We start from the raw sequence: 12,781 nt of genomic DNA, 5'->3' as shown, positions 1-12,781 counted from the left end.
AATAAACCTCAAAATTCGTAGAAAAATATGATCTTGGCGAAAAAGGCGACAAAAAAAACAAGGAGGAAAGGAAGATGTCCTAAACTCAGATGCCCCCACATTTGTAAAAGGTTCGAATTTGAGCGGATTCTCATCTGAAAACTTAATGTGACTCTTTACACCTCAGTTCTCCTCTCTCTAAAACCTCTGCAACTTCCAATCTTTAATGCAGTACTTGCTACTTTCTTTACTCTCTTACCAGCTCCTCGAATATATTGAAGTGAAGATGGAGAAGATATATTTTCAAGTCTGATTTTTGCTTTATTTTTCTAGTTTATTTTGTTGGTCAAGAAAATAGAGTTCAAATTAAAGATCTGATTCAGATGTTTCCTTCCTTTGATTTTTACTCTCTGCCTTTCTTCATGTTCTTTCTGGTAAGTTCTCCTTTAACCCTTTTTTCCTTCCATTTTTAGAAGCTGATATATTAAGGAGTGGGAGGGGAAGAAGCATTCTTTTTCCTTATTTGATGTGTTTGGCAGGCTTAGTTGTTAATAAAATGGTATCTTTTTTACTGCTGAAATTGATTAAATTTGGCCGAGTTTCTAAATTTTGCCTTTGCCCAGTACGCCCGATCATTTCTTTGGTTAGAGTCTTAGATTCTATTTATAGGATGGTGTTTAAAAGCTTAATTGCCCCTAATGTTAGGTTATCTCATTATAATTGCAAAAATGGGGAAAAAATGAAAAATGTTTTGCTCAAAGTACAATAGATGACCTTTTGGTCCCACTGTTTGTTTTAGGAGACTGATTTTGTTCAATAATCTGACTTAAGTTGCGGCTTTTAGAAAGGTTTCCAATTTGGAAGCCATTTGATTTTTGTATTGTTCTTGTTTTACTGTTTGTTGTCAATAATTTATGTGGAGAGAGCTTTGTTTTGATGAAAATGTACTGATTCATGCTGTGGTGTCATTCTCAGCTGATAGGGGCTCAGTTGAATGGATTCAGTCCAATCTTGGGCGAGTCCGTTGTTGACAATGGTACTTACATATATCCATTGTTTTTCTGCAATTTGTTAATCTTCGAAGGGATTATGCTTTGAGCATTTTCTTGCTGCTTTTTTTTAATCAATAATCTCTAACTTTTACAGATGTTAATCATCACGCATCATTTAACCCAAACAAAATTAATGATTTTGGTCTCAAGGCAGGTACTTGCCCTTGTATAAGGGTCATCCTCGAAACTACCGAAACTTAATCTGGTTTTGAGTTCCTATCATAAACAGTTGATTTAAATTTGATTTTGTTTCATGAAACTGGTTGTTCGCGCTACTAATTTGTCAAGATTCACCCTTTACTTATCTTTTATGATTTGGTTATCTTTTGTGCTATAGGAATTACACTCATTATGATAATTATTTTACCAGAAGCTTCTTCTTTTCTTGGAGTTTATGTTTTTCTGTTGCAACTTAATGCAGAGATGATAGTTTTTTATTTTGTGAGAAACAACCATAGAACATGCCAAAAAAAAATTGATGTCCAGAGAAGAGAATATATTCCATCAGAAATAATGAACTAAGAAATTTGATTCATTGAACTTGAAACTGAGACAAAAAATTTAGAAGGCAGGTATGTTTGTAAGTTATGATTTTTCTGTGATTGGTAATTGTTTTTCTGTTTACGACAGTCATTCAGGTATTAATTTTATTCTTTACCATTGCTGGAGATTCTCTCTTAACTCGTTGGAATTGGCTTTCCTTATCCTTCGTTTTTCCATTTTTGTCCTCGTATTTGTACAGATGCTGGGAACAGAGAATCATTTAGTTCATTCAAAATGACCACTGAAAGGCAAAATGTGGCAGGTTTGTACCTTAGATATGTCTCCCTGAGAATCTTGTCTGATAATTTATGTTATATCTCTTGTTTGGTGTTGCCAATGCCTTATACTGTTCTCTTATGTAGGACTACTGGCTTTTGTTTCCCAGTTACGTCTAGTTGTTAACATTGAAAATGCATCTGCTGGAAGATAGTTGGTTGCTTATGAAATTGAGAGATCTGTTTAAAATTCCCCAAAAGTTCAATGATAGAGATGTGTGCCTTTAGCGGAGTTGGATTCACGAATTTATTTTTCGTGCTCTAGTTAACACCTGTTCCCATACTTGTACCAGTACTGTTATTGCATCATGCGAGAGACTTCTTGATAACTACCTAGCGTGTCATATTTATAAAAAAAACTTTCAGCTAGAAATATATGAAGGGATAAGAAGGTTGAATATAAATTATATTTATAAGATTGTGATATTGCTTATAACATTATGAGTGCACATCACATTAGACTGAGGTGCTAGTACTCATCATTGCTGTTTATTTTAAACCTAGTTTGTGTCAAAGCTACTTTCAGGAGGTTGGAGAAACCGTAGTCAGAGTGCTTCAAATTTTCACTTGATCTAAACTGTTCTATTCATTGGGTGTCGTTTGGTGTCCTATTCAAGTGCTCTTACAATATTACTTTTAATGCCTTCCAGTGGGTGGGATTGGTGCCAACTGGGGCTCACAAACGTCTCATAGTTTGCCACCTGATATAGTGGTGAGGATGCTACGAGAGAACGGTATTCAAAAAGTAAAGCTTTTTGATGCTGATTACGATACTTTACAAGCATTGGGCAAGTCTGGGATCGAAGTTATGGTTGGAATACCAAATGACATGCTTTCATCTTTTGCTTTGAGCGCGAAGGCTGCTGAAAAATGGGTATCTGAGAATGTTTCCCATCATATAACCACAAACAATGTCATCATCAGGTCATTTTGTAACCCGGTTCATTTTTGTATCGAGTCTTGAATCTGTTCCTTAATGAAAGATATATAGATAATCTTTTTCCAACTATGGCTTGCTATGCAAATATTTTTCTCATGCTTGTACGGTTCACACTTTGCATGCTAGATGTCACATTTGTGAAATTATTTGAGTTTGATCATATTTTGTTTTATGCAAACGGCCTTCGAATTGATTTACAGATACGTTGCTGTTGGGAATGAGCCTTTCTTGGCTACATATAATGGAAGCTTTCTTAGAACGACTTTCCCAGCTCTCAGAAATGTTCAAGAAGCCCTGAATAAAGCACGGCTTAGCAACCAAGTAAAGGTCACTGTTCCCCTCAATGCCGATGTCTATTCAACCTCAACCACCTACCCTTCAGGAGGGGATTTTCGGTCCGATATCCACGATTTTATGATCCAAATCGTGCAGTTTTTGAGTGATAATGGAGCACCATTTACAGTCAACATCTACCCATTCATTAGCCTTTACACAGACTCAAACTTCCCAGTTGAGTACGCCTTTTTTGATGGAAACGCTTCCCCCTTGAATGATGGTGGTATGTCTTATTACAACATGTTTGATGCAAACCACGATACCCTTGTCTGGGCCTTACAGAAGAATGGTTTTGGGAATTTGCCCATAATTGTTGGTGAAATCGGTTGGCCTACAGATGGTGATCGAAATGCTAACCTACAGTATGCCCAACGATTCAACCAAGGCTTCATGACTCATATATCAGGTGGAAAAGGAACCCCGATGAGACCTAGTCCAATTAATGCATACCTATTCAGTTTGATCGATGAGGATGAAAAAAGCATCGACCCTGGAAATTTTGAGCGTCATTGGGGTGTTTTTGGGTATGATGGCCAACCGAAGTACTCTCTCAACCTTGGCACCACAAATTCAGGCTTGATCCCAGCCAGAAATGTCACTTATTTGGAGAATAAATGGTGCATATTGAAGTCAAATGCAAAACTTGACGATCCCCAGATCGCTCCTAGTGTGAGCTACGCATGCTCGCTTGCGGACTGCACGAGCCTCGGCTATCAAACTTCTTGCGGCAATTTGGATTCTGCGGGTAATATTTCATATGCCTTCAACAGTTACTACCAGAAGAACAATCAGCTTGATGAGGCCTGCAAGTTCTCCGGTCTTGGGACAGTTACCAAAGTCAATCCGTCTACTGGGAGTTGCCAGTTTAAGGTTATGATCCAACCATATTTCGGTGGCGCTCAACAAATATCAGGCTATATTCGGATGTCGACATTAGCTCTGGTTCTTGGTTTAACCACCTTTTTGTTGTGTGATTTGTGATCTTCCCGTATGTTTTTTGGAAGACCTTTGTTACGCTGTAGGTGAAAACTTTGTAATTTATTTGTGTGATTGTGTATCCATCCTAAACTCTCATTTTTCTCAGTTTTATATTATTTTAAAATATGATAAAGTTGCATCTGGATTGGATTGATGAATTTCAAATCCTTGAATTTCAAATGTATTTTCGTTGTTTTAGAGAGTTAAATCATAAAATTCAAATTAAATAAGGTTGTGTTTGGATTGATGGATTTCAGATCTATAGATTTCAAATGTATTTTGGTAGTTTAGATAAAGAAGATAATAATCTTTAAATTTATATATTTTATGTTTATATAATGTTTTACTTAGTTACGATGGATTTCAAATTCACTCAATAATGAATATATTTGAAATTCATTTTATTTTATTTATAATTATGTAAATAAGTAAGGTATGAATTTAATAATTCAATTTATTGTTTTATTGTTGACAATAAAAATATAATCGAAATTCATATATTTCAAATACATCCATTTAAATGCAACCTAATTGTATGTTTATATATATATATATATATATATATTGGTAACAATAACCTATAATCGAAATCGATTTATTTCAAATTAATCTCCTCAAATGCAATCTAACTTGTTCCATTGCAGTTAAATGCATGTTTAAGTTCAAAACTTTATAAACTTTCACAAACCATATTATATGTTTTTGGGGTGAGAAAAAATAATTCAAATAGAAGAAAGAGGTTATCAAAAATAAAAGGCAAAAACTTGTGTGAGACTGTATCATGGGTCGTATTTTGTGAGACGGATCTCTTATTTGGGTCATCCATGAAAAAATGTTACTTTTTATGTTAAGAATATTGCTTTTTAGAGTAAGTCTCTTGTGAGACGGTCTCACAAATCTTTATCTATGAGACGGGTCAACCCTATCGATATTCACAATAAAAAGTAATACTCTTAGCATAAAAAGTAATATTTTTTCATGGATAACCCAAATAGAGACCCGTCTCACAAAATACGACTCGTGAGACCGTCTCACACAAGTTTTTGTCTTTAATTATTGTGAATATCAGTAAGGTTGATCTGTCTCACAGACAAAGATTCGTGAGATCGTCTCACAAGAGACCTACTCAAGATAAAATTATCCATTAAATCGAGGGAAAAAAAATTAAATTGGAGTGTATTTACTATTAATTCCTCGAGGTGTACGCTGTATTACTGTGACGACCCATGTCCATGCATGAAATGCTAAAATGCAACATAAACCCATTTTAATTATCGTCTGTTTACAAAAAAAAGTAAAAGAAAGCTACTTGTGTGTTAAAAGAGAGCAAACGTAAACATACCAAAAAAAAAAAAAGACATTTTAGACGGAAAGAAGGCATCCGGCGCCCGTAACAGGCTCCTCGGCGCTTCCTGTTAGCGAGGGAATGCCCCAATGCTCGAAAGCGGGCGTCCCAGTCAGGGCCGTTCCTATGTGGAGGTAAAAGAGTCATTCGACTTGAGATTATTTTTTTTGAGCCCCGTAATTTTCTAAAAAAAACTAATTATATGGTAATGTAAATTGACCTAATATAAATTTATTATTCTTGGTTTTTTCTTTCCAATCACATATTTTTTTGTGCCCAGTATAAATTTTTTTACAATTTCTGGGTCTCTCGATAAATTTATTTATAAAATTTATTATTTTTAGGTCACTTAAAATTTTTTTCAACAAGAAAAAAACTTTTTTATTCCATAAAATTATTACATAGTAATATAATTGGACCAATATAAAAACCTATTCTTTGACTCATAAGGGTTTTCTAATGAATTAATTGAAAAAAATAGATTAATATTTCTCTACTGCTCACATTGCTTATAAGTTATTGTCAGTTATACTTGGTCCTCTTGTTACAATATTAAATGCAAAAACGAAGTTTCTCGAAGTTAAGGTTCGTCAAAACTTTTTTTTCTAATCAATCATGACACAAGCAAATATTGAATGAATTGGTTATGCTGTCAATTGAGAAATAAATTACTGAAAAATTTGATTAGTATTTTTAGCTCTAAAATCTAAGTCGGGTTTTTTTAGTGATCATTTTGTACATATTTGATTTTATTATTCAATTATATGCATTGTTTAGTTTTTATATTATCTTTAAAATAGTGATTTAATTCAAAAAAAAAAAATTGTTATGAGTCTAAAAGAATATGAAAAGTTAGACTCATGTCTAAATGTTGCGAGGATCGGTCCTGGTCCCGGTCCCGGTCCCGGTCCCAGTGCCCCTGATCTATCCGGATATTCAGATAAATCACAAGACGACTAAAACAATTAAATTTATTGGTCATGAAGATATGACACGTACAAAATAGTATTAAATATCAATGCAAAATTTTCATGCTTACACAAATTTTTGGCACGTCCACCGAGACTTTCTTTGTCCTACCTACTTTTCTCTTCACCAAAATTTTAAGACACCGTGTCTAGTGATGAAAGGTTCTTGAGCATGAAGGTTTCTGCTATGAGGTCACTTTCTTTATTGGAAGTATGTCGAAGAAGTTGCAAACATCCTCCGAGGTAGCTCATTTCCTTGAGACCCATCATAAAATCTTACCACACTTAACCAACACAAATGGAGAGGAAGCGGATATCTATCTCATTCCTTGCTCACCATCAAGCTACTCATTTACCGCACATATAGTAGCACCCGTGATGGTAACAAATGCCACAACTTTATAAGATCAAATGGTGAATTTGATGAAAACCATTGAAGGACTCGCGAAACATGTCTAGGAACTAGACTCTCGAATTATGAAGTTGACGGACAAGATGGACCATGTAGACGCAAGTCATACTGAGTTGCAATCTTCCCAAGCTATTGAATTTGCAAATATGGTAGCTACTTGTATTTGTGAGATATGTACTAACCTTAATCATATGATTTCTCAATATATTAGACTAAGTTATCATTTGATTTCTTGTTAATCATTTCATTTTTCATTTGTTCTCAACAGATGTACTAGTCTTAATCATATTGGTACTCCGTGAGATTGTAACACATTGGAGTTCTCCGTTTGAGTTGATTTTCGATGTGCTAGATATGTACAACTCTATGATTATCGTGCTTGAACACATGGTGGAGGAAGCTTCTTTGGATTCTATGTAGAGGAACCTACAAATTCTTTGATTGTGATGAGATCATTTGATTTTGTATTTATCTTTTATTTGATGCACAATATTATGGGGATATCATATTTTCTTTGTCGAGTTTTGTGAAATAAGTTTTTAGACATTTTTAATGTAATAGATTATGTCTCAATTACAAAAACTTTAATTCATTTATTGAGAGCAAAAGGTTATAATATTTTTCTAATAATCATGTAATCAGTTTGTGAAAATAATGGTAATAAGATATCATATATGAACTTGTCATATATATGCTATAGGACGTCCGTGCCACCAAATGGATTATATTACATTTGAGAATTATTACCGTTTTGATTTATTTCATGCTGCAATACATTTCATGCTGCCATACATTTGAGAATAATAAAACATTTATTAAAATAGGTCATTGGACATTTTCTGATAGATTTTAAATATACCAACATTACTCTTATTTAAATTCCAAGCATTAAACTATCTTTGCCTAACATCAGTCTTTGTCATTCTAAGATTTGAATCCGAAATATTTATATCTCATCGTCATGCCATTTTAATTAAAATATCTTATTATACAATAATTTCCAAATCAAAAAATGGTAAAATTTACCATATACAAGTCTTCCACCTAATAAAATATTGAAATCCACTTATAATTGACCTAATATATATACCTTCGAAAGTGAACACGATCTCATAAAAAAGTCAACTGAGTACTTTTTACATAGTTCCATTTTATGTTCTGTGGCTTCTATTTACTTCTGTTTTGTCGGTTTTGCTTCGTGCTTGTTTCTTTGGGTGTTTGACCACATTTTCTTGCAAAATAATAATAATATTATTACTATTTAATTTGTTATTATTGGTGGAAGAAAATTCATTTGATTAGGCACGCAATACCTAAGCAAGAAGAAACGATTTTAAGAATACAGAGTGCGTTTAGATAAAATAAATAAATATCGCATGTCGTCGGGGACGACGATGATATTGCATTGGATTATTTTACTCAGAAAGTAGAGTGGCAAAATCATATTATCTGGATGTTGATTTGTTTAAATCTTTGTTTACTCAAGTTGTTTTTGGATGTGGTGTAAATTGGCAAAGTGACTCGAGAAAAATAGTGAATAGTAAGATCAATAAATTATGTGTCTGGATCGAACGCTTGGCATTAGGTCAAAAATTATAGTTCTTAGTCAAATTACAAATTTATTTTTTCATACTCGTGGCAACGCAGAGTGCACCTACTTGGGTGCTAATAGGTCGGGTTATTAGGCTCATAAGTCTGGAGAGTTGTCTGTCTATATATCTGTTAGTTTTGTCTAATATCATTTAGAAATAAGTCTTATCATTTTCCTACCGTCGACATTGTTCACAGCAAAGACTATATTATCCGTTAAAATTTAATGTGCCCATGAAGCCAACCAGATCAAGCGGAACGCAACATCATCATCATCAGTTTGACGTACGAGAACTTTTCACCTCCTAAGATGTCATCAATCCCGGTTCTACTCTCACTCATACAAACCTAACTCGACATCCTAATTAATTACTTGATTGAGACTCCAAATATGAGGATAACGTATAAATATATTTAGGCAAAACCACCTTGCCAAAGTTTGTATAAACATTATTATTGGAGGCCTATAGCTAACAATTATTTAGTATTTGTCTTTGTTTTATGAAAATTGTTAATTTATGTTATAAAAATTTATTGTATCTCATTGTAAACTCATTTAAACAATATTCATTTTTTTACCCGGGCAAGATGGGTACTACAAAAACATAGGAAAATTGATGTTTAATCATATAAAAATCTTAGTTTGGAACAAAAGTACGGCTACAGAATGAAATATCCCAGCTTATGGCATAATATCGTGATTTAATGTAAACAACCAAATAGACCCATGAAGAAACTTTTCATGCAAATTACTTAGTTTAATAAATAATAATGCATCATACTAATGTTTAATTAATGGTTTCATATTTTTAATGATTAATAATATTTAGTCAGTGTGAATAAAAAAATGAATTATTTGAGTTCTCTTTATTTGTGATAAATGACAAAGTAAACCTACTCCATCGAGATGTTCCAATATATTTGTACGTAGTTGCCTGTCTATTGAGGTATACTTTGCATGCTTTCCACACAATTAACTTTTGAACATGGATACTAATGCGGGTTTTTAAAAAAAAAAAAAAATTAATAAAAAATAAAGTATATGATGGGGATTTGCAAAGTTAAGGCCAAATGTCACCATCAATGGCGGATTTTGCAGCTTCGACGACTAATAGCAGCATCAAAGCTGTCATGTGCAACCAACGTGTTAGCGTCCGCTGCGTTGCTTTTTTTTTTATTATTTTTCATCATTATTATTTTTATTATTTTAATTGAATGGACGCATATCTTATTAGTAAAATAAAAAGGCTACATGCAAAAAATAGGATTAGAACTCAAGTTCAATAATTTGAAAAATAGATAACTTTAAATAGTGAGTCAGTGAACCAATTTATTAAATAAAAATTTTATTTGTAAAATATTAATTAATGTATCTTCAAAAATAATTGTCTTTTTTTTGTTTTCTAAAAAATCATTTATTTAAATATGTGTTAGTTTGTTTTCGGAAAAAAATGTATATGTTTATCCATCAACTTAACTTTTATTTTATTGTTGCCAGTAATATGATTAATAAAAAAGAATAATAGTTGTAATTAAAAAATTCATGAATTTTCGTATGCAACATTTTTGCATTTGTACTTTTTTTGAACAAAATATTTTATTTATTCAATTATACATTGATTAAGTTTTGGGAAAAAGATTTGTATGTTTGTCGATCCATTTATTTTTTAATTTTTAAATTAATGAATTTGAGCTCCAACTTCCATATTTTGTACGTGGACTAATTTGAAAGTTTAATAATTTTTTTCGTAGCCAAAATTTTGAATACGTGCAAAACTTTCGAAAGATAAATTTCTTAATATTTTTAAAATAAATATTTTTTTAAATCATTGATCAGCTCAAATTCATTAATTTTAAAAATAAAAAATAAGTAGATCGACACACGTATACAGCTTCTATTATTAATAAATAATAATAATAATATGAAAATTGACAAATTTTCATATTGCAAATTTTTGAATTTGTATTCTTTTTATTTTTTTTAAAACTAAATCAACTTATAATTAAATAAATAAAAGATTTGTTTTAGTGTTAAAATTATTAATTTTCGTTATAAGCATAGCTTGAGTTTACTGGTTACTTTGGCTATTTAGAATTCCCAAATGATATATAAACAATATCTTCGGTTATAAAACCGACGACTTAAAGTACTATTTTAAAAACCACGGGCTTCTATTTGATTTTTAAATGACATTTAACTTCGTAATTTCTTATTTACCAAAGTAATAAGGTAAAAAATAAAATTTAAATTGTAAACGCCGAAGTAAAATGTTGAACTAGATTAAACTTTAATTTCATTAATGGTTTTAACCTTAACAATCAATCAGTGGCATCAATCGATTTCTCTTATTCTAAGGTCATTTTTAACCCATTATATTCTATTCTGCGATACATTAGTGCTACACCAAAATCATCTTCAATCTATTGCAATACATTTCGCACTACAATAGAATATTATCATATTATTCTTTTTTATTTCAATATTAATATTTATAATTTCTAATAACTATTTATTAATAACTATTGGATCTTATTTAGATGATATTGGAGGATCGGTGTCCGATTTACCTAATTACTAAAATATATTTTTATGTTTTGTGATTTTGTTTTTGGCAAAAACTTGTGTGAGACGGTTTCACAGGTAGTATTTTGTGAGACGGATATCTTATTTGGGTCATCCATGAAAAAGTATTACTTTTTATGCTAAGAGTATTACTTTTTATTGTGAATATCGGTAAGGTTGACCCGTCTCACAGATAAAGATTCGTGATACCGTCTCACAAGAGACATACTCTTTGTTTTTTGTTAATGTTATTTTGTGATATTTGTTGTTTGTCTTCCGTAATTTATACTCTTTTTAATGTATTAGCAATTTAATTTGTTTTTTTTTATTAAATTTTTTTGTAGTAATTTAATTTAAAATTAAAATATTGAATTTTTATAATTAATATTTCAAAATTTTAAAAAATTTATTTAAAATTTAAAAAATTTATAAATGTATTATTTAATTAAAATATAAAATGTTTAAATTAAACTAAAAAATTAAATATATATATATTAAAAAAAGGAAAAATTTGTGGCGCACAGCTGCGCCACATTTGGAGCAACTCTTGCTCCAATGTAATGTGAATTTTATTGCTCCACACGGGAGATGGTCCAAGGCGCCGATTTCTCTTCATCTTCAATCAATGGGCTTCGATCGCCATTTTCACTTCATGGCTCTTCTAAAAACTGAAATCGAGCCTCAAGCCAAAATTGCTACTGAATCTGAGCCAGGAAACGACGGCTCAAAGCGCGCCAGGGAGGAGGATGGCGCTGAGCCAAACGAAGAAAAGAGAATCAAAGCCGAATCTGTGGAATCTTATCTGGGTAAAGTGTTTTGTTACTAGGTTGTTCCACCTCGCCTCTCTGTAGCCAAACGGAAGTTATGGTATATATTGTCTATCTCATGGCAAATTTATTTCGGAGCAGTTCAGTCTACAAATATCTGGGCAATTCTTTCTTGATGTTGACAGTTTTTTAGTGTTTGTACATGCTCGATAAGATGTTAAATTTTGAAGTAAGGTTTTTTTTCCCCGTAAACATTCAATTCTTAATTGTGGTATGTTTCTTTATTATGTTTCATTGGATTTTTTTTTTTTTTGGGGTAAATAGATTGTTTAGTGTTTTAACTCATGCTTTTCTCTGTTGTTATTTGAGGTGTTCTACTTTAACTTTTTCTTGGATCAGGCTTAAGGAAATTAGACATGGCTCTGACGAGGTTGATTCCAACTTTGTCTGATATTTGTGTGCTTTCTTCATGTTTTTCTTGGCTTCGATCCTAATCATTCTGGATTTATCGCATTGAGGTCGTTGGATATGGTTATTTGATGTTTAATATCTTCTTAAATTGCAGGTTACAACTCCAATTACATGCAGTCATCCCTCTAATCAATTCTTGGTTCACCTTGAAATCCATCGAAGATTTGATATTAAAGGTATACGTTGGGACGATCTGCTGATAAGGTCGAAACTGATGAGAATATCATACTCAAAGATCTTGATTTAAATCACTGCTTTTACCTGGAACCTTCCTCGTGAGATGGCCTCTTGCCGTTGGCAAAAATTTCGGTGAGACGGTCTCATGGGTCGTATTTTGTGGGACGGATCTCTTATTTGAGTCATTCATGAAAAAATATTATTTTTTATGTTATTTTATTGTGAATATCGGAAGGGTTGACCCGTCACACAGATAAAAATTTGTAGATCGTCTCAAAAAAGACCTACTCCGTACTGTGAGCAGGATGAAGTTACAATGTTTTAAGATATGTTTCGATATTTTTGGATATTATGATTTTATAAATGCAATTCAGTTGTAAATGTT

General features: G+C 32.1%; 2 protein-coding genes across 8 annotated transcripts; both read left to right on the top strand.

Annotated features, from left to right (window-relative positions):
• LOC142534434 (glucan endo-1,3-beta-glucosidase 6-like) lies at positions 1-4,183 on the top strand. 5 transcript variants are annotated; one of them, XM_075641303.1, is made up of 7 exons: positions 1-110; positions 242-413; positions 955-1,015; positions 1,126-1,185; positions 1,774-1,836; positions 2,500-2,773; positions 2,990-4,183. In XM_075641303.1, the coding sequence occupies exons 2-7, from the start codon at positions 363-365 to the stop codon at positions 4,104-4,106; spliced, it is 1,626 nt and encodes a 541-aa protein (XP_075497418.1). In that variant the 5' UTR covers positions 1-110; positions 242-362; the 3' UTR covers positions 4,107-4,183. The 5 variants fall into 5 exon arrangements, with proteins under 5 accessions (XP_075497418.1, XP_075497420.1, XP_075497422.1 ...); XM_075641305.1 differs by having other exon boundaries at positions 92-110; positions 313-413; XM_075641306.1 differs by lacking the exon at positions 1-110 and adding an exon at positions 130-147 and having other exon boundaries at positions 313-413.
• Positions 4,184-11,509: 7,326 nt separating this feature from the next.
• LOC142534436 (uncharacterized) lies at positions 11,510-12,715 on the top strand. Of its 3 annotated transcripts, XM_075641308.1 has the most exons (3): positions 11,510-11,787; positions 12,148-12,178; positions 12,314-12,708. In XM_075641308.1, exons 1-3 carry the CDS (start codon positions 11,607-11,609, stop codon positions 12,417-12,419), a joined length of 318 nt encoding a protein of 105 aa, XP_075497423.1. In that variant the 5' UTR covers positions 11,510-11,606; the 3' UTR covers positions 12,420-12,708. The 3 variants fall into 3 exon arrangements, 1 of the variants encoding a protein (XP_075497423.1); XR_012817057.1 differs by lacking the exon at positions 12,148-12,178 and having other exon boundaries at positions 12,314-12,715; XR_012817058.1 differs by lacking the exon at positions 12,148-12,178 and having other exon boundaries at positions 11,510-11,848; positions 12,314-12,715.
• Positions 12,716-12,781: the final 66 nt, after the last annotated feature.

The sequence above is a fragment of the Primulina tabacum genome, unplaced genomic scaffold (assembly GCF_025594145.1).
Source record: "Primulina tabacum isolate GXHZ01 unplaced genomic scaffold, ASM2559414v2 Contig511, whole genome shotgun sequence".
Classification (NCBI taxonomy): domain Eukaryota; kingdom Viridiplantae; phylum Streptophyta; class Magnoliopsida; order Lamiales; family Gesneriaceae; genus Primulina; species Primulina tabacum.
Note: the sequence above shows the minus strand (reverse complement) of the source record. Positions and strands in the feature narration are given on the sequence as shown.